This window comes from Helicoverpa armigera, chromosome 23 (assembly GCF_030705265.1).
Source record: "Helicoverpa armigera isolate CAAS_96S chromosome 23, ASM3070526v1, whole genome shotgun sequence".
NCBI classification, from domain to species: Eukaryota; Metazoa; Arthropoda; class Insecta; order Lepidoptera; family Noctuidae; genus Helicoverpa; species Helicoverpa armigera.
Genome location: NC_087142.1, coordinates 5,377,915 through 5,405,725, shown reverse-complemented (window position 1 = coordinate 5,405,725; position 27,811 = coordinate 5,377,915). Strand labels below are relative to the sequence as shown.

The 27,811-nt window shown below is 37.2% G+C and overlaps 2 protein-coding genes across 4 annotated transcripts in view; one reads left to right on the top strand and one right to left on the bottom strand.

The window, feature by feature from the left end:
* Window positions 1-1,364: 1,364 nt before the first annotated feature.
* LOC110377254 (katanin p60 ATPase-containing subunit A-like 1) lies at window positions 1,365-27,501 on the bottom strand. Of its 3 annotated transcripts, none has more exons than XM_021336059.3 (10): window positions 26,999-27,501; window positions 17,429-17,534; window positions 10,606-10,735; window positions 8,211-8,365; window positions 5,223-5,378; window positions 4,812-4,933; window positions 4,016-4,195; window positions 3,446-3,604; window positions 2,788-3,011; window positions 1,365-2,578 (listed from the first exon to the last, which is right to left on the bottom strand). In XM_021336059.3, the coding sequence occupies exons 1-10, from the start codon at window positions 27,188-27,190 to the stop codon at window positions 2,380-2,382; spliced, it is 1,623 nt and encodes a 540-aa protein (XP_021191734.1). In that variant the 5' UTR covers window positions 27,191-27,501; the 3' UTR covers window positions 1,365-2,379. The 3 variants fall into 3 exon arrangements, with proteins under 3 accessions (XP_021191734.1, XP_049693728.1, XP_021191735.1); XM_049837771.2 differs by lacking the exon at window positions 26,999-27,501 and adding an exon at window positions 26,844-26,967; XM_021336060.3 differs by lacking the exon at window positions 26,999-27,501 and adding an exon at window positions 18,735-18,921.
* Window positions 15,442-27,811, top strand: part of LOC110380730 (uncharacterized) — a 222,030-nt gene continuing 209,660 nt past the window's right edge. The window contains exon 1 of the mRNA XM_064040845.1: window positions 15,442-15,447. The gene's annotated coding sequence lies outside the window, so the exon portion shown is untranslated. The remainder of the gene's footprint in view (window positions 15,448-27,811) is intronic.

Here is a 27,811-nt window from a genome sequence, read left to right as displayed (position 1 = left end):
AAACTGCTTAGATTTCTTATCCGATCATTTCATATACAGTTAGAGTAATTGATAAACAAAGACATTGAGATCATTTTTGCTTTTTGATTGATGACAATTCCTTGGAAAATAATCGTAAGGACTAGCCAGTTGTCCAGTGAAATGTCCGTTTTTTTAAAGGTATGATATAGGATTTTTTATGCAGGTGCGTGATGTAGCTCCCGAGGAATACACACATAAAGTAAATAACGGTTTTATAGTCTTTGAATACACAGCAAAATTTTGCAATTTCGATTTGCAAAGGTCCTTCCTTTGCTCAAGTAAGTTGTCGCCAAATCAGCCATGCATAAATCAATTCCTGTAAAATCTGTGGTAGATTATGCCTAGAATATTGTTTTAGCTGAACGCAAAGTCGTGGTGGCCTAGTGGGTAAAGAACCAACCTCTCGAGTATGAGCGGGTGGGTTCGATTCCAGGTCAGGCAAGTACCAATGCAACTTTTCTAAGTTTGTATGTACTTTCTAAGTAGTCTAAGGGTGCGTCCACATCTGGCGAATGCGCCGCACGCGAGCCGATCGCGAGCTGTCCGCGAGCTGCGCGCGTGCAGTCACTGCAATAGTTCGGTGCGCCTCTTTAGCGCAACTCACGCAAGGCTCGTATAGAGCGCGCGAGCGGCGCGCTATCTGCGCGCAATCAGTTCTCGCCCTTACAGTTCCGTATATTGGCTCAGTACTATCGAAGATGGCAGACGTCGCGCGCCGCTCGCGTGCGGCGCTTAGGTCGCGCGCGAGCTGCGCGCGGGCCAAGCAGAAGCGGCGCACGAACAAAAATGCACGCGCGCAGCTCGCGATCGGCTCGCGTGCTGCGCATTCGCCAGATGTGGACGCACCCTTATGCCCATTTTCACCAACAAATACCTAAATTTATGGATCCTCTAAGAGCATTTACGGAACACTTAATAAAAATTTCGTTTTCACCAAAGTTTAGGTGTCCCTTATACAAAGTTATTAATGTCAAAATTGGGAGAGCCCTTATTCTAAGTGGCACTTAGATTAAAAGATTGTTGGTGAAAACGGGCATTAGATACCAATGGCTGATAAAAAAGGTGAAGGAAAACATCTTGAGGAAACCTGGACTATAAAGTCAGAAATCACCAACCCGTATTGAGCAAGCGTGGTGATTAATGCTCAATCCTTCTCCGTGTGAGAGGAGGCCTGTGCCCAGCAGTGGGACGATAAAAAGGCTGTAACAGAACAGAACTTATGAAACCTGAAATGCCTAAAATAAATTTAATTTTAGGCATTTCAGGTCATACTTTTAACTAGCAAATTGTGTACCAAACTTTGCATGCATTAGTTATAGTAAGAGCAAAAATAAAACGAGGACTACATTTTAAAATTTGATTTATTTTTCATGTCTTCGTTATACAAGTTATGTTAATTTGTCTGCAAAAATATTATCTTCACCAATGTTATTACACCGAATATGTTTTCATTTCATTAATTAGTACCGGCTTGACATAATGAACACAAGAGTCTATTGCTACTTTACACTAACAATACACTTTGATAGTAAAAATTATAAAAGGTTCACTCAAAGAGGTGGTGACGTGGCTTCTTGAGAAAATCATTACAATTTCTATCTAAACACCTCGCAACATAATCACACGGGAACATGCTAATTTTAATTGAGCGAAATTCTATAATATAAATGCCAAATATATATCTCATTTCATAAAATAACGTAATATAGCATTTTAATAAAAAAATCTATAAAAGTACACATAAATTAGTTATGGCGTAAAACTATTATCTAAGTATAAAACAAATCTCAAATTTAACCTAATTTAAGTACAAAGATCACGGGTCTCAATTTCTGGGATACCATTTGAAATAATAATAATAATATGTGATGACAGATCTCGCTAAAGTAAGCTCGATTTTATGCAGTAAAGTATTAGATATAATAAATTTAATATGTACATGGAACGAAGTATCTTATTGTGCTTTATACAATGTTCAAGTTAATTATGGTCACGATTTGTATAAATATCTCGTTGAAAGTTATCAATAAAATGCCAACAATTAGTAGAGTTAGAAGCGTATTTACATTACAATTGAAAACCGGAATGTTTCACCCTACTGTGTCAATAGATGATTTCTCTTTCCACTTATATAATATTATCAATTTCGATATGCCACTAACAATTTTATACTTTCCGTATTAATACTGCAACAGTCTGAATGTTACTTCGTTAACTTAATTTATAATAACATTGAGTTTATAAGGCAATTTGTTTGTAAAGTTTCTACGTCAAACGTGTTTGGGTTGCATTTGAGATAGAAACCCGCTGAGTGGCACCGCGCGGTGGACACTGGCCAGGAGCTCGCTAGTGCTACAATCAGGAGGAACCGAACTCCGCCATCCAGGAGAGGTATTTCTGGATGTCCCCCTTGGAGACCGACTTGTTGCACTTGCCCAGCGCCTCCATGAAGTCCTGCTTAGTGACGGGCAAGTCTAGCTCTTCCTTGGCAAGTTGTTTGATCTGCTCGGGCTTCAGGCCAGCTATCTTGCGTCTCATCGACATCATTGACGCGTCCCTGCAAAATTATAGTATGTGATTTAAGGTAAGCTTGGATAAACCACCAAGAAAATTTAAACAAGTCAAAAGATTGCTCAGTCAGCTTCAATCTATGGACAGTTTGCTATTACGTAATTTACTGCGGAAGTCCGAGGAAGCTACTTTCGGCGTCCGGGTATGCTATTCTGAGGTATTTTCCTTAATGATGAAATGATAATTCGTACAAACCTGCAGACATTAGTGATATCAGCTCCGGAGTATCCGTCGAGTTTCTTAGCGATGGCGCGTAGGTCGACCTCGGGGTCCAACTTGACCTCCCTTAGGTTGATGCCGAGGAGAGCCTCTCGTCCCTCCTGTGTCGGCAGTGGGATGTATATGCGCTTCTCTAACCGCCTTCTTAAGGCTTCGTCGATGTCCCACGGAAAGTTTGTCGCTGCTAATACCATTACAACCTGGAAAATACAAGATGTGAATGTTGAATTTAATGGTTGAAGCAATACATTTTAATAATAATTGTATTGAACTCAAACAAACTTGATCATCCCAAGGGTAGGATCAGAAGAGAGTGCAAAAATTACTATCTAGAGGTCTACAAGACTTTTCTTTTCATAACCAGGGGTTGTTGACTTCCTCAGTATCGACAAGCTTTGGTTTTGCTATTTCTTTCGTTCTTGGTACCTATATATTTTTTAGTTATTACAACTCTTGGTATATATTTTTTAGTTATTACAACAACTTACAGCTAGATAACAACTTAACAATAGAAATAAGATTTTCAGACACACGCTATCCTTAGCTTCATGCTCCATGATAGGTACTCAGTTGCATCCATTAGACTGGAAGCCGATCCCACCATAGTTAGGAAAAGGCTAGACAGATGACTAACCTTGGCAGGCTCGTCAGTAGCGGAGCCGAGGCCGTCCATTTGCACTAACAGTTCGGACTTGACGCGTCGTGACGCCTCGTGCTCGCTGTCGGAGCCGCGCCGAGAGCACAGCGAGTCTATCTCGTCGATGAATATTGTGGACGGCGCGTAGAACCGGGCCTGCAAGTTGAAGGTACTTTTGTTAGGATGGCGGAGTAATAATAATAGCATCAACTAATGTTTTTAAATGTTTGTTTTATTAAAATTGTACCAAAATGAGTAGATGAGAGTATAATGTCGTTCAGACCGATTGCCGACCACGTCCGCTATATTTGAGATCAGCCATCATTCATTTCAAGTTTCAGGATCTGGTGATTACAGGATAAAATCACTGACAAGTCGTCGCAAACCTGATATTCAACCACTTGAATACTCTGCGAATAGCAGCATCAAAATCTTACTTTTATATATTGAAAAGTAGCTATACTCTGTGATGTTGAGTTTGTATTTGTATCATCATTTGCAGAATGCCATAGACTGCTTTATTTCATTCCAAATTATTCTTCACAAACCATGTTATACAACCCTTACCATTTCAAACAACAATCGCACGAGTTTCTCGGACTCGCCGCGGTACTTGGAGGTGAGCGTGGAGGAGGACACGTTGAAGAAGGTGGTGCCGCACTCGGTGGCGACGGCCTTGGCCAGCATGGTCTTGCCGGTGCCCGGCGGACCCACCATCAGCACGCCCTTCCACGGCCGACGGATGCCCTAGATAAGATACAAGATATTTTAATCTTCATAATTATATGTATTTATAAAAGATAGTTACATATTTAAATCTATTAATTGTATAAAATAATAGTTTATTGGTTACATTTCTTCTTTTTATGGAGTGAGTTGCCAGTTTAATCACCTTACAAGATCTGGTAACATTGCTTTGACTCAAAAACAGCTGAACCTCAAAAACAGTTTTGGCTGAAAATGGTATTTTTAGTCAACCAATTCCAGTGTTTAGAATGTGAATCTGTGTTCATGAAAGTAAAAAGGTTTTTGTACCACTTGGAAATGTGTAATCTACATTTATTTCCAACACCCATGTGCATATTCAAAAATATTTATTTATTTATTTAATAGTTCATGTACACAGATATACACACAGAATACAGAAAAGAAGAAAGATAGAACACATAGTACATGGGCACAGCTTATTTCAAGAAAAATACTCATTAGCTAGAGTCGAGGTTTCACTTTAACGATTAAATCATCTACCCGAACTAAGGAGGTTTTCAGTGCAGATGGCTGTATTTCTTTTGAAAAGTATTTTTCAATCTATAGTGTCTATATTAAAGGCAACTCTCTCATTGAACAATACTTAAATTCTTACTTTAAAGAAGTCTGGCATCCACATGGGCAAGACTACAGCCTCCTCTAACAACCGCTTGGCCTCTGCTAAGTCCGCTATATCATCCCACCTGATGTTGGGGTTCTTTTGTACTATGTCACGCTCTGAAACACCATCAATTCTTTATTAGATTATAAGAGTATATTTTAAGCATAATCTCCTACATTTCTGGATACTTCTATGAAGGAAACCTTACTATAATAGATGAATATTTCATTATTTGTTTGATATTTTAAATTGAATAGGCTCCAAAACTACAGAACCAATTTGAAAATTGTTCCACTATTGGACACCTATTCAATTCCCGGATGCCATAGACTGTAGTTTATCCGGATACGGGAAGAATTTCCCCACAAATAGCTAGTAGCTAGAATAATACAAAGTGCAACTCACCAAGCATATCAACAAGGTCGCAGTCAGCCGCCGAGGGAGGTTCGAACCTCTTCTCTTCATCTTTGTGTTTCTCATCGTCCGTGTCGCCATTGTTATTGTCTCTGTCCTGCTTGTCTTTGCTGCTGTGATCTTTGTTGCCTGTGTCTTTTGTTTTTGCTGGAAAATATGAAAAAAAAAACTTGCTATATTTTCACATTTCTTATGTAATGAGTAAAAAGGATTCTTCAAGAAAGTACATAACCAGAATCTGACTTGCAAAATATCTGTGCATCAGAAAAGGGGCATTTATTTTCTGCAGACAATTCCATGTGCACTTTAGAATATGTAATGAATTAAGCCTATCTGATAATTATCTATTATCATGCCTTCAAGAATAGAACAAGTGGCATTTGTTTTCATTTTATACCCACAGTCAGAAGTGTACTCACATTTTCTATAAAAACTCAGTGTAAGGCCATTTTAAGATCCATAAATATTAAGGTACCTACGTAATAAATAAGCTGCACGTAATTTCTAAATAACACAAGAATCACACGCAAAAGACACAAACAAGTTTTTTTTAACAAAGGTCTCACAAGAAGTAAACAATAAAATGTTATATTATATTGCTAAACCCAGCTGCAATGTACGTGAGAGATCATTTATTATGCTCCTAGTGACACAACAAAAGAAATACAGAATATTCAGAATAAGAAGGTTCAACAATCACCTTCATTTTTATCTATTTTCTTAAATAAAAAAACAAGGCTATATTTATTCCGTATTAAAAATAGACCCCATCACAAAATCATAAATCACTCAAATAGATCACGTTTACTGATGAAAGAAATCGTTATGCTGTATTGAATATTGATAATTAGAAGCCCTATAGTACAGTCAACTTCAGTTCAGTGGTAACAGTTTTATAGGAAAATCGTACTTATTACTATTGAGTTAAGGTGCATGACAGTTACCACTGATGTGCAGTCTACTGTACCTCTTCACAAGCAAATATCGAGTAAATTATTTTTTTTAAACAAAAAGCTAAATTCATTATCTTATCCTTTTCATTAGAACAAATAAAGGCATGGCCCACAAGAATTTGCAAGCTTTATTATTTAACAATAAGTTGAATGCCAAAAACCATGTTTTGGCCAGAATGAACCTTCTTCAAAATATCTGTTTGATGAATAACACTATAATGTTTTTGTACCTGCCCTATCGCGTTGTTGTATACATTTTTTATAAAGCTTTGCAGAGGAAGCACGTTTCATGTCCATACTGTGCAAACCTTTGACGTTAATTCGATGTTGACACAAGTAATAAGATTGGACGTGAATGGAGACTGGAGGCAATTTCCTGGTTTAAAAGAGATAATGCTTTTTACAAATGAAACATTTTGAGCGAGCTCGTCATAGAAAAACATATTGTATTGAGTTTTTGCTTTAGCTATCAAATCCATTTATAACTAACTTCCTATATTGAAAAATATACTGTCTTTGTCGTTTATCTTCCATTTATTAATTTTTATTTATGAATTGCTGTACACACACTTAATATGACTCCATAAGATGCAAACTGTCCTTTTTTCTCTAGACAAATTAGGTTAAATCCAATTCACCTATTTTTATGTAAACAGGAAATGTCCCAGCTATATTCATGGCAGTAAAATTCCCTATATATATACCACTACAGGATAACTATCAAACTGCAAAACGTCACGCAGCTTATAGGTTAATATAGCAGAGCTCGAACATCACGGTACGCATACAAAATACGCGTATAAATACATAATTAGTAAACATTGATTAAAGTCGTGTACCAATGTGTACTACGACCGACTTCCTACTTGAAGCTACATTAGTATTATTTTTTGTCCTTTTATATAGAAGGTTATTCGTAATGAGAAGCCCATTTAAAGATAGTGACTATAAATGTGTAGCATTTATTCAATATGGTTTAGATTTCAAGTACATAGTTTCTTTAGATGTAATTAATTGAACGGTTTCAACTGAATACTATGTACAATACTCGGACACCCGGAAATGCTTAGCAATAGATCAAGCACTTATGTGCCTTTATGTGATTCTACATAATATTAAAGCTTTATTTGTTTCCTTGAATAGCTATCTCAGGAACTACTGGACCGATTTGAACAAGTATTTCAGTGTTAGATAGCCCATTTATCGAGGAAGGTATGAAGGTATGATACTTTTATCCCGGTACGCAGAGTAACCCCACGGAACGGGTGACACTGCTGGCGGAAACTAATATAAGCATAAACCTATTGTAACCTATAGTTAGGTAAACAATGAGCAATTTATTATTATTATTATGTATTGTAACCGCTGACCACAGATCGTATTATGAAACCATCTCGCGATTGCTTCCTGCGGTTATTTACGTAAAATATCATCATGACACCTTTGGTTAGGTAAGTTACGTAATTTATTAGCGGTAGCTGCCTACTATGTATGTGGTAGTAAGACTATTGTGTTTATTTACTGTTTTGTTATTTACACTTGAATTGCAACTGAGACGAAATGGCACAAGACAGCGTCATGCGCTACTTGAGAATAAATAGAATTTACTCATATTTTTTATGGAATTATCATCATCTGCCTAGCCTTTTCTCAAGAATGATAGATTTTCTGGCTTCTGACTACTCATGCCGACTGCCAAATACGATCAAATGACAGCCCTGACTCTCCAAATAAATTTTCCTTCCAAATAACGGAGGAACTCTTCAGAGAAGAAGATGGTCATATAACCATAGACCGCCCATTCCAAGGGTTCAAGCTTATGATCAATCGATCCGGGTGTTCAATTAGTTCTAGCCATTTTATATTAAAGGTAAAAAGGTCTTATAAAGGTGCCGGAAGACGCTGGATGCAGGTCGCCTCCAACAGGTATCTGTGGAGATCTAAGGGGAGGCCTATGTTCAGCAGTGGACGTCCTATGGCTGAGATGATGATGATTTCATAGAAGGGAAATAAAATTGACCCTTACCGCTATGTGCTTTATTGGCTGCAGTCTTGGGGTTTCTGACGTCGGAGGTCTTACGTTGTGAGGAGGTCGCGTTGCGATTGGCTGGCGTGGTCTTCTTGTTGTCTGTCCGGGCGGTCCTTGGGTTGGCTCGTGCGGATTTCATTGCGGGAGGCCCTCTGTGGATCATAGCAATGTTATGAATGAGTATTTGCTGGAAGGAAAGTGAAGTTAGTGGGTTTCTTTTTGGGTGTGGTTATAGATGCAGAATTCTTGGGATTTTTTGGCAATGGTATGCAATACTGTATAATAAAGGCTAATTTGAAAACAAAAACGAGATCAGAATATTTCTCCTACCGTTGAAGTAAATTCTGAAAATGCGTAAAGAGTTTTGGGATTATTAATCTTTCTAGAAGATTTAGAAGGCAAGAAGTAGATTTTTACATTTCTTAAAGGTCCATGTCTTAAACTACATAATTTTGTTTTCTTGTTAGGTATAATAACATTTCAAACTACTAGTTCTCAATCTTCGTATATAATCTTCGTAATCTTCACACTTAAAGAAGACTAAAGATGTCCCTCTTCACCTCTAAACATAATTAATGCTATTTCACGTTACATCATGAGAACATTATCAGTTAACCTATCTTGTCATAATCTACATAGTATATTATCTATTATGTATCTTACAGCTGACGTCATTTACCTATCTTTATTGCATTAGCGCATAAAACGCAACTTGTTTCGACTTTATAAGGCAACAGCTGTATGCATGTTCTTACCTGAACTTTTGTAACAAATATTGTGTGCAACATAGAGGAAATTAAGTTATTTATCGAACCAGTGCATTCAATAACCCATTAAAAATATACATCATACTAGTATTTACGACTTGGTGGAATCGTTTATGAGGTTTTAAAGTGCACTGGCACTTATTTAAAGAAAAATATGACTCATATCAATATCCTTTTTACATTGCAAGCTAGTCCTGTTGATGACATTTCAAACCTATTACCAAGGAAATAAAGCAGCAATTTGGTTGTCCGGGAAGTCGCATACTAAAATCATCAACATATAAAACCGATATAGGTACGTAAATGAGACCAACGGAACAAATATCAATAAAGGCGGTATAACTTAACCACCTGCGTCTAAATGTCCTTTATGATTATAATAAGAAACAGCTGTTTTTGCAAATTCAGTCAACATTATGTTGCAAACAGTATTGACCTTCGACACATAGATCGGCGCCTACGCAACTCATTTCCGAATCATTACGAAGTGAAACGAAGATGTAACATTTTTCCTTTTCAAGTTTAATCGGTTTGAACATTAGGAATGTTGTGATATCTGATGCTATATTACTCAATATACTTAATAAAAAATCCTTAACGTAGGTCAAGTTGTGTCGACACTACCTACGCAATCGATGAATCTTCATTAATATCGGTACCTATTCATTCTGCCTATACCTATGGTAGTATTCAAGAACGAGAGAAATCTGTTTATTGAGCTTAACTTTTAAATACGCTTCTGATTTGCGTATCAAATCAAATCATTTATTTCATTTAGGCCTTTACAAGCACTTATGAACGTCAAAAATTATAAATAAAGTTGATTCTAGTTGCCCATTCCAAAAAGAGCTTCCTATGGAGAAGAACGGGCAAGAAACTCCATGGTTACTCTTTATACATTACATCATCAATTTAATTACCTTTAATACAAAATTACGGTGTTCATCTAATTTACTTTAATGTTAGCTCCATGTAAAAGCACGTGTCTATGGCAGTTATTAAGCCAGTTAGCGGGTGCACCACCGACCACGTGCTAACAAGTTTAACTGTTTCAGTTTTAGCTGCATAGCGCTAACAGAAACGTCTTCATTACCGCATCAGGTCACCACAAACCGAGACAAATTGACTTGTACGATGTTATTTAGTTAAATACGAAAATACGGTTCGGTCAGGGTCAAGGATCGACTTTAAAATAAATGCGCCTTTATGTAATTTGGTTATATCATGTAAATGTTTCTAATCCTTACATTACTATGTTTTGACATCTTAGTGCAATGGTATGTTTACTCATCAGACCTACATATTCCCTCCACAACTGAAGAGTGGATACTTCCAACGAAACTACTTCACCATTAAGAATTTCCGTAGAAATTATCCAATGATATGATTCCAAGAAGTTTTCAACCTCAGACTTATTCAACATCGAAATGGAGCATATTATAATGAGCACAAACTAGTTACGGCCGTTCCCAATACTCAAACTACCTGTTGACTTTTAACTAGAGATAGGAATTTCGCATAACTTATATGGGGCCAAAGTCATAATTCTAAAATCAACATATAGTTTGGGAACGGCAGTTAGTGACTAATAACCGTGATTATTGAAGTTGTATGTTTGTACTTACTTGTGTTCTACACTGGTGGGTGGGGGCCAAGCATTTGGATCTCTGTCGGGCGGTGGGGGCCATATGTCTGGGTCCAGCTCGTGGGGCGCCGGCCCCCACATCTGGTCGCGAGTTGGCAGGTCCTCGTAGTCTGTGAAGTAAAATAGGAAAGTTTTAATTCGTAGTTGAATGCAAAAGGTTTGAAGAACACGATGACAAATGGGAACTAATACATTTGTACAAAGATCCCCTAAGAATGACATCAATCCTCTGGATGAGAATATTCTGACGTTAGGATACAGTGTTATGGAAAAATAAGTTGAAAAGATCTAAATCGCCAAAAGAAAACGTGAGAGTGGAAGCAGAGAAGTAAATTATAATTATCGATAAATTCTCTTCATGTAATAGTGAAATATCTCTTTTTCACTTTTAGCTAACTGGTAACAGTGCACAGCAACAGTTTATACAAAACAAGAACTAACCGACATATCGGAACACGTTAAGACCACTCACCGTAATCAGATAAGGATAAACTCCAACCTTACAACCTTTGATAAAAACGGTTGAATAACGTTGTTTTTAATACCACAGAGTACAATCCACGAGCATTATAAGCCATAGCACTATGCTACACTTGTGTTGCAAGCTCGCCACTTGCAGTTAAAGCGGTTGAACAACTTTCAGCCATTACCTCGCTTCAAAGTCGTCAATCTTTCGGTCTTAAATTAATTAAATATCTTATTAAAAAACCGCTTCTATGTGGATAGAGAGAAAGTGAATGCAGTATGGGAGAAACTATGGGTTTATTGAGGAATATAATTAAGGAATTATAGTTGGTAGATCATATCAATTTCCTTTTGCAGATATCGAGTATGCCCATGCATGTTATGGTATTTAATGCTTATAAGTCATGAAACCTTAGACACGCAGTCCACAGCATTAGACGAATAGGTTCATTGCGGAACAAGTATTGACAGACAACTGGAGGATAAATAGACTGAGTGGACCGAGTCTGCATTGAATTTACTTATAGCATGTTTACAACATCCATGGTTTTATTAAATACCGACGACATATAGCAGGGTTACATCACCGTACAATTCACCATCACACGCATATAACTAATTCATTATCTAAAAATCGATAGTCACCCAACAGGTAAGACCGCGTCTAATGACACGCGTAATTGCGTTTATTGAGATTTAATGACTAGCAGGGAAAGCCGTTAGTAAGTTTTATCTATCGGACACGGTCGATTACGCGCCAATTTACGCGTAAAATCATCACCAGCGATAAACCCGGACGACATCAAAAGGGCCTCAATGCTGCCAAGTTTGGCAAGACTGGTAGTAAAAGTGGAATAATAATATGCCATCATTATTATGTCGAAGGAATGGAATTAGTCAATGGTTATTATCAGGTCGTAGTCGCAATTTAATAGCAGTTTTGAAAAGTATGTGGGTATGGAATGTAATGGGAACTGATTTGAATGTGTCGTAAAATAAATCTGCTGGAAAAAATATGCATAGTTACAGTAACAAACTTATTTACGACACCACGGAAAGCAAATGAGAATCGAATATGATTGGACAGGCACTATGTTGACGATTTTCCAGATAATTTCTTTTGGGGGAAAATATGCCAATCATTATGGTTTTTTCAAGCATTGTGGTTACTCTAATAGCATGGTTAGTAGCATTCGATATAACCCAGATGGACTAATACTAGACCAGTTGCCACGTATTCCTTCAACTATGATACAAGGATCTATGTTTAAGCTATACGTATAACATCATCAGCTTTGGAATCTATTACCATATAATATTCAGAGACAACTATTACGTAATCATGACGTTTTAAATCAAGTTTAGGTTAATGTGTTTGTCGATGAGCATCTACATTAGACTGCTATTTGACACTTGCATACGAATCGTTCATTAACTGATATTATGAATACAAAACGAAGTCTGGATATAATACAAATGGTAAAAGGAATTTTCGGCCATATCGCTAAGCCCGTTACCATTTATCACGCTTTCTATAAAAGTGATCATGGATATGAATCAAAGGATTACACAAGAAACGATATAAAACTCATTAATGACAAAACTGGACTAATTCACAAAGAGACCGATCTTCTTTTTACGGCACACGCGCACATTTTTGGTGGTTTACTGGCCATTTGTTCTAAATCCGTATATCTTAATGTTTTTGGTATGGTCGCAGTTTCGTAACAAGACAAGGATGGCTTGTCTGTTGTTCTGAGCACGTAAGATGTCGTAGCTGATATTGTAAGAATTGTAGACACAAAAGAAGAAAGGGTGATGACAGGAAGAGAGCCAGACTGCATCAATTTTATGACTCGAGAGCTTGACATTATTAAAGATCCGAGACCACCTTTTAAAGTGCATTAAGATAAAATCAACTGTTGCTGCATTGTGTGTTATGATGATTAATAAAGTTATTTATCAAACAATTTATTACATCAAATGTTATTACGATAAAAAATTATCAACTGAAAAGTCGTGTTTTATCGGACCACAAGGTTACAATTGATTTTTTATCTTAACCAATTATTTGTGCATCTTACTTATCACGAGGATTAGATTAGGGACAGCTATCATCTAGCTAATCCAATGTATTAAATATTTGGATACAAAATAAACCGAAACTATGAAATTCTGAAATAGCTTTCACTACTGTATAATTTTTTGGTACAATGAAAACGAATCAATGGTGCGTTCAATAAAATCAAACAGCTAAACACGCATCATTTAACAGCTCCAAATACCCAGTAAAAGTTTCCATATTTCACCCATAAAAGTGGTATTCAAAACTCACAAAGCATAAATCTGAATCAAAACAAAATAGACAATAGCAACGGGTGAACACAAACCTGGGTACCGTCCCCCATTGTACCACCATGAATGGTGACATAATTGACGATATGCTGGCCTTTATCGGCCGTTCAATGCTTCCATCGAAGGTCACAGTCGATTACCGTCGTCTTTGGTTCCATGACGTAGGTTAACGAACTTTTATTTGCTAATTGCTTGCTCATCAAAGTTTCACTTTTTATTTATTAGAAATCAGGTGATTCAAATTCAAGTGATCGGTGTTATTATATAGTTCAATTAATTTCTAAACAATAGATTTGATATGCATGTTTTGATTGCTGTATTGTGTTTTTCTATTATCCGTCTACGTGATCGTTTTGTTATAAGTAATTCTTCTTGTGTTTATTGCTTTATGAATGTAGAAAAGAGTTCTTAAACGATTAGTGTTTGAAAGTTTTTACGCTGGTTGTTTTTCATAGTTTCTTGTAAGTAGTTTCTAAAGTTAACTTGTGCTTTTCGTGGTATATTTGTCAATGTGAAGTTTTTTTAATTCCAACTAGATCTTTTGGATAATACCTTGTCGGCGAAAGATGGAAACAGTTTGCATTACATCTGCCATAAACATCAACGCATGTTTTTCAATGAGAAGTCTAGTAGACTCCCCATCCCACGGACGTTTTCCATTCAAGATTTTCAACCGGAGTACATCAAGAAATACTATTGTACCATTCAGGCCATAAATAAAGAAACGAGTTGATCTGGTCAACCATAAAAGGTGAGCTAAACCTGTCGATCTCGAACTTGAAGAAGGTATTTCTTTCAAGGGTGGGAACTAACATAATCGAACATTCTGGAAAGTTATTCTGATATAGTTCAACAAACTTTGCTAGAATATACAGACAAAATGGCTTTACTTTTCAACAGCCATTATCTACCGGTGGCACCGATGAAAGGATATGAAATAAAAGCTTTCCACGAACTTTACATTATTCATCATTTAGGTATTTTCAGGTACGTAAGTAATTCTTGGTACAATAATGGCGTCATTGATTTTGGAGTGACATCACCTCTTCGCCATGGGAACTTCGTTATTGGGGCAAGTAATGTAAAATTATTGGAACTACAATGGGACAGGAAAAATAATGGTAATTGCTGAAATAAAAAATCTGTATTTGTCGTCCTGTTCTTCAAAAAGGGAGACAAAACCCAGTTGAAGAACTATCGACCCATTTCCCTCCTAAGCCACGTCTATAAGCTGTTCTCAAGAGTGATCACGAACCGACTTGCGCGAAGACTCGACGAATTCCAACCACCGGAGCAGGCTGGGTTTCGGAGCGGATACGGCACCATAGACCACATCCACACAGTGCGGCAGATTATACAGAAGACCGAGGAGTATAATCAGCCCCTGTGTCTAGCATTTGTGGACTATGAGAAGGCCTTTGACTCGGTTGAAATCTGGTCTGTTCTGGAGTCCCTGCAGCGTTGTCAAGTAGATTGGCGATACATCCAAGTGATGAGATGTCTCTACAAAGCCGCTACAATGTCCGTCCAAGTACAGAATCAGCAAACAAGGCCCATACCGTTGCATCGAGGAGTGAGACAAGGGGATGTTATTTCCCGAAACTGTTCACTAATGCAATGGAGGATATGTTCAAGACGCTGAACTGGAAAGGACGCGGCATCAACATCAATGGCGAACACATCTCTCACTTGAGATTTGCTGACGATATCGTCATCATGGCGGAAACGCTGCAGGACCTACAACAGATGCTTAACGACCTGGCTGAATCTTCTCTACGCATCGGCCTACGGATGAACTTGGACAAAACCAAGGTCATGTTCAATGAACATGTTCTACCGGAACCGATTGCGATACACGGCGCCGTTCTCGAAGTTGTTCGGAAATATGTATACCTCGGGCAGACATTGCAGTTAGGTAGAAACAACTTTGAGGACGAGGTGAATAGGAGAATTCAGTTGGGTTGGGCTGCATTTGGGAAGCTACGTCGAGTCCTAACATCGTCGATTCCACAGTGCCTAAAGACAAAAGTCTTCAATCAGTGCGTCCTACCTGTCATGACTTACGGAGCCGAAACGTGGACACTGACGGTACGGCTGGTCCACAAGTTTAAAGTCGCTCAGCGGGCTATGGAAAGAGCTATGCTCGGCGTTTCTCTGAGGGATCGCATCAGAAATGAGGTAATCCGTCAGAGAACCAAGGTCATCGACATAGCCTACCGAATCAGCAAGCTGAAGTGGCAGTGGGCTGGCCATATTAGCCGAAGAACCGATAACCGTTGGGGTAAACGAGTTCTAGAGTGGAGACCGCGCCTCGGAAAACGTAGTGTAGGACGTCCTCAGGCACGGTGGAGTGATGACTTGCGCAAGACGGCTGGCAGGAGCTGGATGCGAGAAGCCGAAAATCGATCTCAGTGGCGTGCACTTGGAGAGGCCTATGTCCAGCAGTGGACTGCGATAGGCTGATGATGATTTGTCAGGCTATCGTCTTGTAACCTTTGTTTTGATGGTAAAAAAGACGGAGCTGATCTTTGAAAATATTAGAGCTTGGTTTTAAACAGCTAATATGACTCTGAAGATCTTGGTTCTCATCCTAAATTATTCTAATTGATTGAGGTTGACAACGGAGGTCTGTCTGTAATACAGGAGTTTATAACTTTTATCTCGAACACAACACTACAAGCAATCCATACTTACGAGACATAGAACTAAATTGTGGAAATTATCAAATCAAAATACCTATTACGCAGACAACTAACATACAGCAATTATTTTACCGTCATGACTAGGCTAAACCTATTGTGCTAGGATATTGAACCTGATCTAGTTTTCAAACAATATTATGAGTCAAAATGTCTATGACCTGTTAAAAATACTAATTAGCTTTTTATGCGTTGATTGGTAGTGCTTGTTCGAAAATTGTATTGAATGGGAAACCCAAATTGCCACCAATTTTAATATGCCACCGAGGTTTCCGTGCAGTTACTCTTGACATTTAAACCAAACCGGACTTTGTTTTTAAAAACGCGCTGAGGTAATTTACACTTAATTTGTAACGGAAGTGGTACATTAACTGCATATGGTTTAAAGGAAATAATTTAAAAATTCATGTTTTTTTTCTGGAAAGACTGTATCAAAAATGCATTTTTGCTGGGAAGAAGAAGTGGCGCAACAAACTCCCCAGCAAATTCCCCCAACAACATCCTCAAGCATATTCACTTGAATTTCTCTTTGGTATGTAAGAAATAGTGATTGCTAGCAAATTATAATAAGCAAGTAATTTGAGTTCCCTCAATATCCCCTAAACCTATTCAGTCAGTCTATCTATGTAGTGTAATCTTATTAAGGTTCATACCACAAAATTAAACATAATTTTCAATACAAAATAGTCGTGTTTCCTTCGGAAATGCTGGCCAACATATTACGATAACTGACTTCCAGATGAACTCACAACATTCACTGTTTCACTATCTAGCCGTGGTATTGACCGCAATGTCCCGTGGTTTTGTACTAAATAAACAATTCACCGTGAGTAATGTGCAGGTTTTTAATGGTGTAGTTTATATTTTTTTATAAACCTTGACAAATTATAAACAGTTATTTACTGAGAGTTGAACTTTAAGCCCAGTAATGTATGACACAAGTAGTAACGGGGCAATAAAATAGCTGCTACAAAAAAGGTAAAATTTTAAGTTGTATTACTACTCAAACATTTTGGAGTTTTCATTTTTGAGTTAATCATGAGTAAGAATGAGTAAGAAGGTATACTTACAAATACTATAACAAGAAATCACCTTACATAAGTGTATACAATAACGTATAGAAGCAATGCATCTGAATCATTTCTCATACGTTCATAATTGCCTTTCATACAAGACCTACGTATCCTACGAACCCTACCATCAATAGTTTTCCAATAAAAGTTTTCACCTACGAACCCCGTGTTCAATAAGTAAAACTTTCTAACAAAAAGTTAGTATACTCACTGCCAGCAAGCGGAGTGATGGCTTTCTCCCCTTCGTGCTGGAACATCTGCAGGGTGGCCACGGTCGACTTCAGCTGCTCGTACTCGCGTGCCATCTGCTTCTGGACCTGGTGAACCAACAGACATAGTTCATCAGTAGATTATCATCCAAAATCTTCAATTGCAGGAACTTGTATAAGAACTTGGAACTTATTAGAAGAGAATTTTTTTTTTTGGCAATTTTCTTGGGTTGATCAATCATTTTGAGTCATTATTCTAAGCTCTAACCACCATTTCGGTTAACCAGATACATTTAGCAAAATTTTAAATAATTTGCAACCTATGACACCCATAATAATACGTATAACCCATTTATGTAACTTTGTATGTCAACAACCAAACAATCCCAGATAACCAAAGACTACGTAAACAAAGATAAAACTGTGACATCGTTCTACTAAAACTATACCAGAAAACGCCTACAAGTGTTTTAAAAGTCACTACTTTTACGCAATGCCTCTTGATTTCAAAATGAATATCGTTAACCCGCAACATAGTTCAAAAACTCTCAACCCTTTAAAATTAACCAATTACAAAACAATGCTGAATACATTGTTTTACAATTACTAAACAGCCCACGTGTGTATTTTCCATAGGATTATTTAAAGCGGGCCGTTATTATTTTAATACTACCAACAGTTCAGGCTTCGTAGAAACTTATTTCGTAAAACCAGAGGTGTGTCCTAACGATGTGGTTTGCATGTGGGCGAAAATGTGATACTAATCACCATTCAAAAGCTACCAGTCGTTTGTTATGCAGACATGCAGTTCAGTGTAACGAGTGCCTAATTCTTACGTCTAGACGTTTTAGGACAAAACCGCCATTGTCTTAGGACAAGTTGTTTGAACTCTAAATCGTGTCGCCTTATCGTACCCTGTTGTTTTGTTAGTAAAATACCAGGTGAACGGAGATAAATATAAAAGATGCTCCTCACGGTAAGGTTACCGTCCCGCATATCAATGCGTTTAAACAATCGCAGTTCGAATTTAAATACGTAACGACTGTTTTATTTTCCAAAAAGGCGTTGACAAGTAAGAAAGTAAGGCAAATTGAGCAAAACGTGATAGCTTCATATGGTTTAGATTCAATAGAAACTAATTTCATAAAAGTTTTATTGTTTTCAAATTAAACCTGGTTCACACATGAGAAATCTTGACATTAGCATCAAATTGCAATCTAATCCAGACAGGCAATCGCTCACTAACTTGTACAAAAACTACTGATACATTAACTCAATAATGGATAAAGATGCATCAGAGATACGCACATGATTTTCTTGATGTGGGCACAAAAGTGAAAATGACGATCTCTCACTACGATTAGCACACAATGTCGGAGCACAATAAAAAATATCTTAAGCACTTCCCACACAAAAAGTCCAATTCGTTGAGTAACATCCGGCGATCACACGCCATATAACGTGGCTATTTTCACCTAATTTAAGCTTAAATACCTTGACCGACTTCTGTAAGGAGCCGCTAATATGAACAACTTTATTTTAAGTAGGCCGGTAATTAAAACTACCCACAATGTTAACAACCTCTGCTGTAATTGGGACAGCGCTAGTCACAAGTCACAACAATGTAATAAAACTGCCTGTCAGAATAATATATGCCGTAACATTGTTCAGGTAAAGGCGGAAGTGGCGTGCATAATTTTGACAGATCGGCACAGTTAGTGTTGTACAAAATTGGGCAGTCCGTACGCGTCACCGAGCGACCGATATACTGCGTGGAGAAGGTTCGTCGACCCGTCGTCAACACCGCGGCCTGACGGAGGCAACAACACGCATGACAATATAAAACAACCATGACGACAGTACGTCGACAATAGAACAAACGCTTGGCGTCCTTCCAGTCTCTAATTTTGACTAGGTGACCTAAACTCAAATAAAAAGCCTGTAGCTCTTAGCACCATAAAGTCCTGCTATTAATCAAGACAGTTATTGCGAACGAAGGCTAATATACGAGATGAGTGGACGCGCTCGCATTGTGTTTTATTGCTGCAGCGAGAACGAGTTCAGCCTGACCGGGGCAGTGCTTGAGCAATACTCGTCTCATGCGATGTTAAACTGTAGTAAGTAAATGAAGTTTAAAGTAACAGAATCACGCAGATTTTCTGATGCATACCCACCAACGACTACAAATATTTTGATCAATTTCATGGCATTCGAGTTTTAACAGTTTTCGTTTTTTACGATTCGTACAAACGTTACGAATGTTGTTTAAAAAGAAGACACTACAACCAAAAGTACCGAATTGAACCATTATTTTCTCAAACGTAACATTTACGTAACGTCGAGAACAATACAAATGCAGCTATTAGCTTTTTCACCATCTCTCGTGCAGACCATGGAAACAATGACTACGGAATCACTCATCGGTCAGTCGCCTTACAAAATCAGATAATTTGTTTATAACAAATGACTTAATACCGCGAAATCGCCTGACTTCGATCATTTAGTGCGAAGTTACGTGTTCATATGCAAATGTATGGAGGTGCAAAAACCGACGCATGACGGCAAAGTAGTAAAAGTGTAACAATTTAATTACAAATGATTGGTAACCATTTAATCGATCGATTTACGTTCCAGTGAATTAACATGGAATATTTCTTGTGGACTCTATACTAAAGAAATAAATGAAGACTCTCCGACAATGGTTAATTTTTTCTTGGTGTTATTGTGTGTCGATTGAAGATCGATGCGATATGGCGAGAGGCACTAAAAGTCTTATCTATTTTGATCGGCTATGAGTCAAGAACTCAGTTCATAGTGGGTAAGTCGAATTATAAATCGATGAGAAAGAGGTATGATAACATTTAACTGTTAGGAACAAAATAAAAACACGGGGATTAACGCCATTTCAATTTAATTGCTGTCGACAAAACGTTGGCCATAAAACACAGGAACGCGTGACCACGAATCACGATCGATTGAACACGGGAATCGATGGTTATTTTGTATCTTTGTTTCAAAAGTACCTTTGTGAGTTGATTTTTTCGAATATAAACTGCCCGAAATATTTTATGGAGTTCTTTTGACAAGGAGCCCGCAAACGACCGAAATATACTAAACTCGTCAAAACAATGACCAAAGGTATCAATGATGGATTTTACTGAAATACAAATGAAAATCTTGAGGCGAAATACATTACAATACAGACTCTGCTTATCGTAGAGAATAACAATAACACGATACCAAAATAAAGGTGTTTCTGGGTTACCGTAGTTTCAAACGTTTATCGGCCCTTCTAAATGCGCCGACTTAAGGAAACTGGTTCACTCGAATTGCTTGAATACCCCTTTCCTTTATCGTATACATAAACAACTAAAAAGAATTTGTAGAAAGCCAAGTATTTATAGCAGTAGGTACAACAGTCACCATTTCTAAGAGAAAGATTAAGAAGGGCATACTATTTCATTTAGTGACAAAAATCCAGCTATGATTTTATGGACTATATTTAAGTAAAGGCCTGATGACAGCAACGCGTAAGCATAGAAATTAGTTCCTGGTGGATTCTAAAGGAGTAATTCTTATTCATTATCCTCGTTATCAATTGCGTGGGATTGAAGAATGTACTTGTCGAAATTAGAACTCCGATGGGGCGCAGAAAATGAGTGCTACGTTCTCCTAAATGTCAGACAGCTATAAAAAACGTTAGCCGCCAGATTTATTATGATTAAAAGTAGGTGCTGTGCCATTCAAGGTTTGCACTATTGGCAAAATATCATTGTTTGGTACGAAGGTCGATTTCTGGATTAGGTGCGTTTCAACGGTGAACAAACTAGATCACTTACAAAAGAATTTGTCGGGTTTCACTCGACTAGCACAAAAACCGTGGCTGTATCGATCGCAAGGACACTATTCAGCTATTTGTCTGTTTTATATTTTACTAAGTGGATTACTGTGGGTGTCGTAAGCTTCTATGGATTTGCATGAGGTCAATGCTCAAGCACTATACCAGAATTAAGTTTCTTATATTTTGCAAAATAAAATACGGTGTGCACTGTTTCTTGCATGCTTTGATGGGTTTACTGAAATGTGGCTTGTTTTTAAGGTTTTCCGACCTTTGGATCAGAGAGAGCTTTAGCTGGCGTAGACAGTAATTTTGTTTGCATCAAATAGGTTCTATATGAGGCCTAGCAGCTACTATATTCAAGTCAAGGGGAACTTGTGGTAGAATGATGGATACAAGGGTTTACTGGCTGTCTTCCTTACATATCAAGTGTTCAATTCAAGCCGTCAAAAAACGAATAAACCTTCTTTACCGGGTAAAAAGAAATCTTTAGAAATTGGACATAAATATTCAGCACGCGATTCTACCATGTTACTCGTCAAGTAATTGTCAGCAGTTCTACATACCCTCAAAAGATAAAAAGCTTGAAGATGGAATAACAGAGTACGCGTATGACTTAGCAAAACCATTTGTATGCAAATCAAGCGTGTATTGAGTGTGTAAAATCGTTGTTTTAATTGTATTTGCAGCACGCCTTATTGGTTGGTCCTTGGAGGCGTGACATCAATTTATTAAGCTTTGCAATAAGGAAAAGAACATATATCTCAAGATGCAGTCTAGAAACCCTGAGTTTACCTTAATATACATCACATCATTGTTAATCGATTTCTACTTCTTTGATATTGAAAGTAAAGATTTATATTTTAATAACTCCATTACGGCAATTGACTATATACTATGAATGGATCCTCTTTATTTCCCACATGATTCCATAGACTACTGAACCGCGCGTGCCATATCATTTTCTATTCGAGTTTTGCTTACCACTTCATGCAGAATGTTATCTAAATAGAGATTGTTTTACACTTTCAGCCTACCTAACTCGCAAACATGGCTATGAGTCATTCCATAATACTTGGGCTCGATTAATGTGGTTATTTCTTATTTTGGATATTCGGTTTAGTCTAAGATGACAACTAGTAACTTCTACATATTTGACAGTTGACACGATTAGAGGCCAGAAAGTCTGACAATTAGTGCAGGATAACTCTATCTATTGAGGGGGTCAGACAAGACTGCCTATCTCCATATAAAGCATTGGATCTCAGCTGAATCCGGTCATATTGACAGCCGAACTCAACATAGTTTGGAAAAGTCTAGGCAGACGATGATAAAATGTCAATCAATTATGTTTTCGTCTGTTACAGGATCATCATGTAAAGCACATACAGCCTTACTACAAAAACTTAACTATCTGTGAAAACATCTGCATTCTTTTATAGACTGCAGATTGTGATTAGTTAGTAGATAAGCCCCAGCCTCTGTACACAAAATATGTTCTAGTATCGTGGAATGAAAACAGATTGTCCCACTAACACAGCTAATCAATCATTATCGTCAACCCACCTACATAATTAAAGGTATAGCAGTTAATCAGTATTATAAATGAGCATGTGGTATGTTCCCAGAAACTCGACTTTCTAACGCTCAGATTTTGAAATTCAACAGTAACGTTTATGAGGTTTCCAAACATTTGTGTCTGAAACTCCATCGAGGAGATATTGAGATAAATGATGGCGTGCATAATTTGATCATGCGATGTTACATCAATTGTTGAACATAATTAAGTCTTGCGGTTAACGTAAATGCTGGCTGCATTATAACTTTTTGTTTAATTTCGTTTTAATTCTCAGTCAGGCACAGATTGTTGAGGTTTCTGTGTGGAAACGGCAGAAAACGATATGGGTTTTAGATGAAAGTTTCTTATTTTACCTTTATTTTGCAGTCGTTAACGCCGTATTATGTTAATGTGCGACTTATCAGCCCGTTAAATGTCTAACAGAATATTCATATAACGCATGTCACACGAATGCCGCTGAGTGAGTAAGAAAATATCAGGTAAACTAAAAAATTTCGATGTACAGACAGATCCTAAAAAGACACCTTTGGCTAAGCTCGCATCTTGATTAATTAAGTAATTACAAACTAGCGGACGTGGAACTAAGCTGGGATTAAGAGTTACGTCTGTTGTAAGTCTTCCATGAACACACAACACAATAGCCACTTCTTGTGAGTGTTTAATCGTTAAATCCTATACGTTATGGCTGTGTGGCTTCTGGTGAATAATTACGCCTGATACAATCGCCCCCGTGTTCCTAGAATGCAGGTTGATATTGCAAAAATCGATACAGGAAAAAGGGAGAAATATACCAAGTTTATGTCCGTATAACTTGAGAGATAGCTTACAGCACCTTGAGATTTCCAACCACCGAACGGAGAGCGGACGTGACACTATAATAAAAGAAAAAAATGAATGTGACCTTTTTGTAGTTTCAAACATTCAGCCTACCTGTGATCTTTCGTAGCAGGTAGTACGAACCCTGGCCACTTATAAACCTATCAAATGTTTTGAAATAAGAACTAAGGATGAAAGTAAGAGGCCTTTGCCCTCTACGACTGTTGCCAATAGAAGTACTAAGCTACATACTCTTGCATGCATCATTTGCATTACACGCGTAAAATTACGCGTAGGAGTATGATGAAGTGATTCAGAATACCATTGACCTCAACAAAAAACGATGGAGCTTTCTATTGAGACAAACGACTCCCGCGACATATTGACAACGCAAATTATAGATAAGAGAGATTGATTGTCTTTAGATGGTAAAATTGCAAATAGTAAATTGGACAGTATGTACGCAAATACCTAATCAAATATTCATAAGTTTTTCTATTACTCAATAGTAATGGAATTTATTTTGGTTTTCGTTTCCATGATAGAACCTTGGTGATCAAACTGCTCAAGCGCCTTGATCCAAAAATGGTCATACATAACAAGTTTGAACAAAAATGTTTTCAGGTCAAGTAGAGTAAAACATGTTATTTCAAAATTTTGCTGTTTATCTCAGGTCAGTACTTTAAAAAACCAAAAGGGGATATAGAATTGTTATTGTTTACTGAAGCCTGGTAAAATAACCTAAATACTTCTTTAGATAAATAAATGTGTTGCTCCATAAATAAATGCAGAATTATTTTAATCAATCAGCACTGTTTCAGCGGTGTCTGTGGTAACTAGGAAGGCTTTTTTGCAAATTTATTGTATGCTAAGATGATTTTTTCAAGGCTAGTCATTATATTGTAAATTAATATGATAAAAACGACAAGGAAGATAGTTTAATAGATGAACAATATTACTAGTGACCTTCAATGCTGAAGAAATAAATTAATAGATATGTTCAATGCCAATTTAGTCATGGCACAGGAGCAGAATGCATCTAATGGATTACATAAAAGTTGTGTACATTTGATCTTATTTTAAAGTAAGGATTGGGACTAGTCTTTGCGATGTAAAGACACTTAACAATGAGATTGGCCTAAATAAAAATTTTATATCTTATGTTTGTCTTTATATTATATTTTACTGCGAGTACAGGTGCAAAACACTACACAAAGCATTGTTCTCCTTTTTAAGGATAACCATCTTACTGCCTTAACATTCATAGAACTAAGGAAACAAGAAAAACATAAAAAGTTATCATTAAAAGAGGATGTTTACCCATTTTTCCATAGACAAACACCAGTTTGTTAGTAAACAGGACATGTACAGTCAGGTGAACAACAAGTACTTGATCTGTTTTGCTTCTTTGTGCTCAGTAAATTGACTCAGGCCGCAGTTTGTGAGTCAGTCCCACTTTCGTCCTCATAAAACTCAAGATATATGATTAGGTTTATCTTAGCGCTTGAGATATGAGATGAATAATTATGATAATGAATGCTTGTTTGTATTTATGTCTGAATGGTCAATAAGATTAGAAAATTATACTGACCCAACTGGGATGTTTTTGCTTGTTATCGTCCCACTGTTGGGCACAGGCCTCCTCTCACACGGAGGAGTGAGCATTAATCACCACGCTTGCTCAATGCGGGTTGGTGATTTCAGACTATTTATCCAGGTTTTCTCAAGATGTTTTCCTTCACCTTTTGTCGTGTAGTTGTGGTGGCCTAATGGGCAAAGAACCAACCTCTCAAGTATGAAGGCGTGGGTTCGATTCCAGGTCAGGCAAGTACAAATGCAACTTTTCTAAGTTTGTATGTACTTCCTAAGTATATCATGGACACCAATGGCTGATAAAAAGGTGAAGGAAAACATCTTGAGGAGTTATTTTTTTACAAAAAGAAAAAAATACATTAACCAGGATGATTCGTGACATTTTCATAATGCCTGCCTGAATTAATATTTAATTTGATACTCAATGATAATGAATGTCAGTCTAAAATTAGATAAGTGACTAACGTTTACACAAATACCCACTAGAACTGTAGTTTTTGTGTCATGTGGATGTGAAGAGTTAATAGACGTTGATTATTTGAAACCAATAGTTAACAGTACTGTAATCCACTTTTATGAGCAGTCAATATTTGAACATTAACATGCGAGGTTCATGTTTGATTAGTCTGTTTGAAACAAGAAAATAGTATAGTACATGGATTGGCAATCAAGTGTGATTTTAGTGAAACTAAAACTAAAATATACCAGTAGTGTGACTTTGTTATGTACGAGTAAACTTATAAATTGATATTGGTATTTGTGGTATTTCTGGATTTTGATCAGAAAACGCATCTATCATGCATGGTCAATCTAAGGTAGTGTTATCCAAATCTATGGTTTGGAAACTTGAATGTCAATTAGAAAATGGTGAATGTAGAATTAAACAATGATTGCAAGTTAAATGATGAAAGAAATAGTGTGGACTATTTATTGTAGGTACATACAAACCCGACATGTTGAATATAAGAAATATGGATTTAGTTTAAAAGTTTGTGTTACAGGCTGAACAAGGTCTGCTGATCAACTGGGTAAAATCATTAGTATTCCGTTCATGTATGCAAATACTGGAATGTTGTCACTGATTTCAGCAAGTAAACATATTCTTAGTTATAACTGCATAATCTTGTCAATGCATAAACATATTTTTGTCATAATAGTGCATTCTTTAGTAGAAGTTGTATTGTTTACAAGGAATGGATGTTCATATTCTAACGACAGTCATAAGTATGATTCACACCTTTTCTTAGAGATGCAGATTATTGAAACAATAAGAACAATGAGGTGAACTAGTTTACTTCATTATTGTTCAGTAAATATTGTTTCGTTTAGGAATATTTGAGCAGCATTCCTGATAGATATTTGAAAAATAATTTACCTTGAATACCTTGAATGGTTGTACTAAAAAAGTTAAAATATAATATGATACCATGTGATTGTCCACAAATAGATTTCCCAAAATAGAGATAAAATACTCAAAAATCATAAAACCTCGCCAAAAATCTGCTATTTCTCTCAATATATGGTATCCAAGCATGGATCACAACATAGTTAACCTAGATTTTAAAACAAAAAAGGGCATAAACAAACCTACTTGGAAAATTATGTGAGCGCTGCGGGTGGCCTTCCGCCTTCCTACCGCGCAGGTAATTAGCACCACGGCTTATCATAAAAGGAAACGTTAATATTCAAGGTAAGCAGCTATCCTAGTACTTAGCAAATAATGCAGCAAAGGTTGGAGGTACTCACGAGTTGCCACTTGGACTTGCGCGTGGGGTCTGCGATCGTGATGAGCAGCCTGTGGATCATCTGCACCGTGCCCTCGTAGTAAACCAGCGCCGACTCATAGTTGCCCATCAGTGCCATCTCCCTCGCCAACTTCGTGTTCTCGCAAATTTCGCCAACAGAAACTGCCATTATTGTCATTCCCGCTGCGTACATGTAACTTATCCACAGTGAAAACGTTATGGTTCTTCGCGGAGACGGAGACCTCTTCGAAGATTACAATCGCGTGTGACATCCAATAATCCGAATGTAACACTTCGCATTTTCACAACATAACCCACAAGACTTCCATCGTGTTTATGCGTTATTCACTTGACACATTGCAAATGTATGTTTACATGTGCTACTACTTATCTCATGGTTCCGTTGAATTTATAAAACTATGACCATATTTTTGAGACAAAACAAACTTATCAATTTCGTTCGACAGTTCACAATCACAATCGCAAGACAACTGCCAACCTAAAATCAATCAGCCAATGACGAACTCGATGGTTAGTATTTGAAAGTTGGCAAGCCTTAAAAATAGGGACGTTCTCATTTCTAGTGTTGTCTTTGAATAATCGACTAAAATGTTAAATCATACCTATTTCGGTTATACTGCAGTTTTCACTGGTCCGAGGAGCGTGACTGATATCTGTGTGTGGTATGAGTCCAAAAACTGGGCATTCTAGAGCCCTGAAGCGGTCCCATTTGTATCAAACGAGAATTTTAACAAGACCCGCGATATTTAAAAAAATGCGATAAACATAAATGTTGTAAAGCAACACAACGATT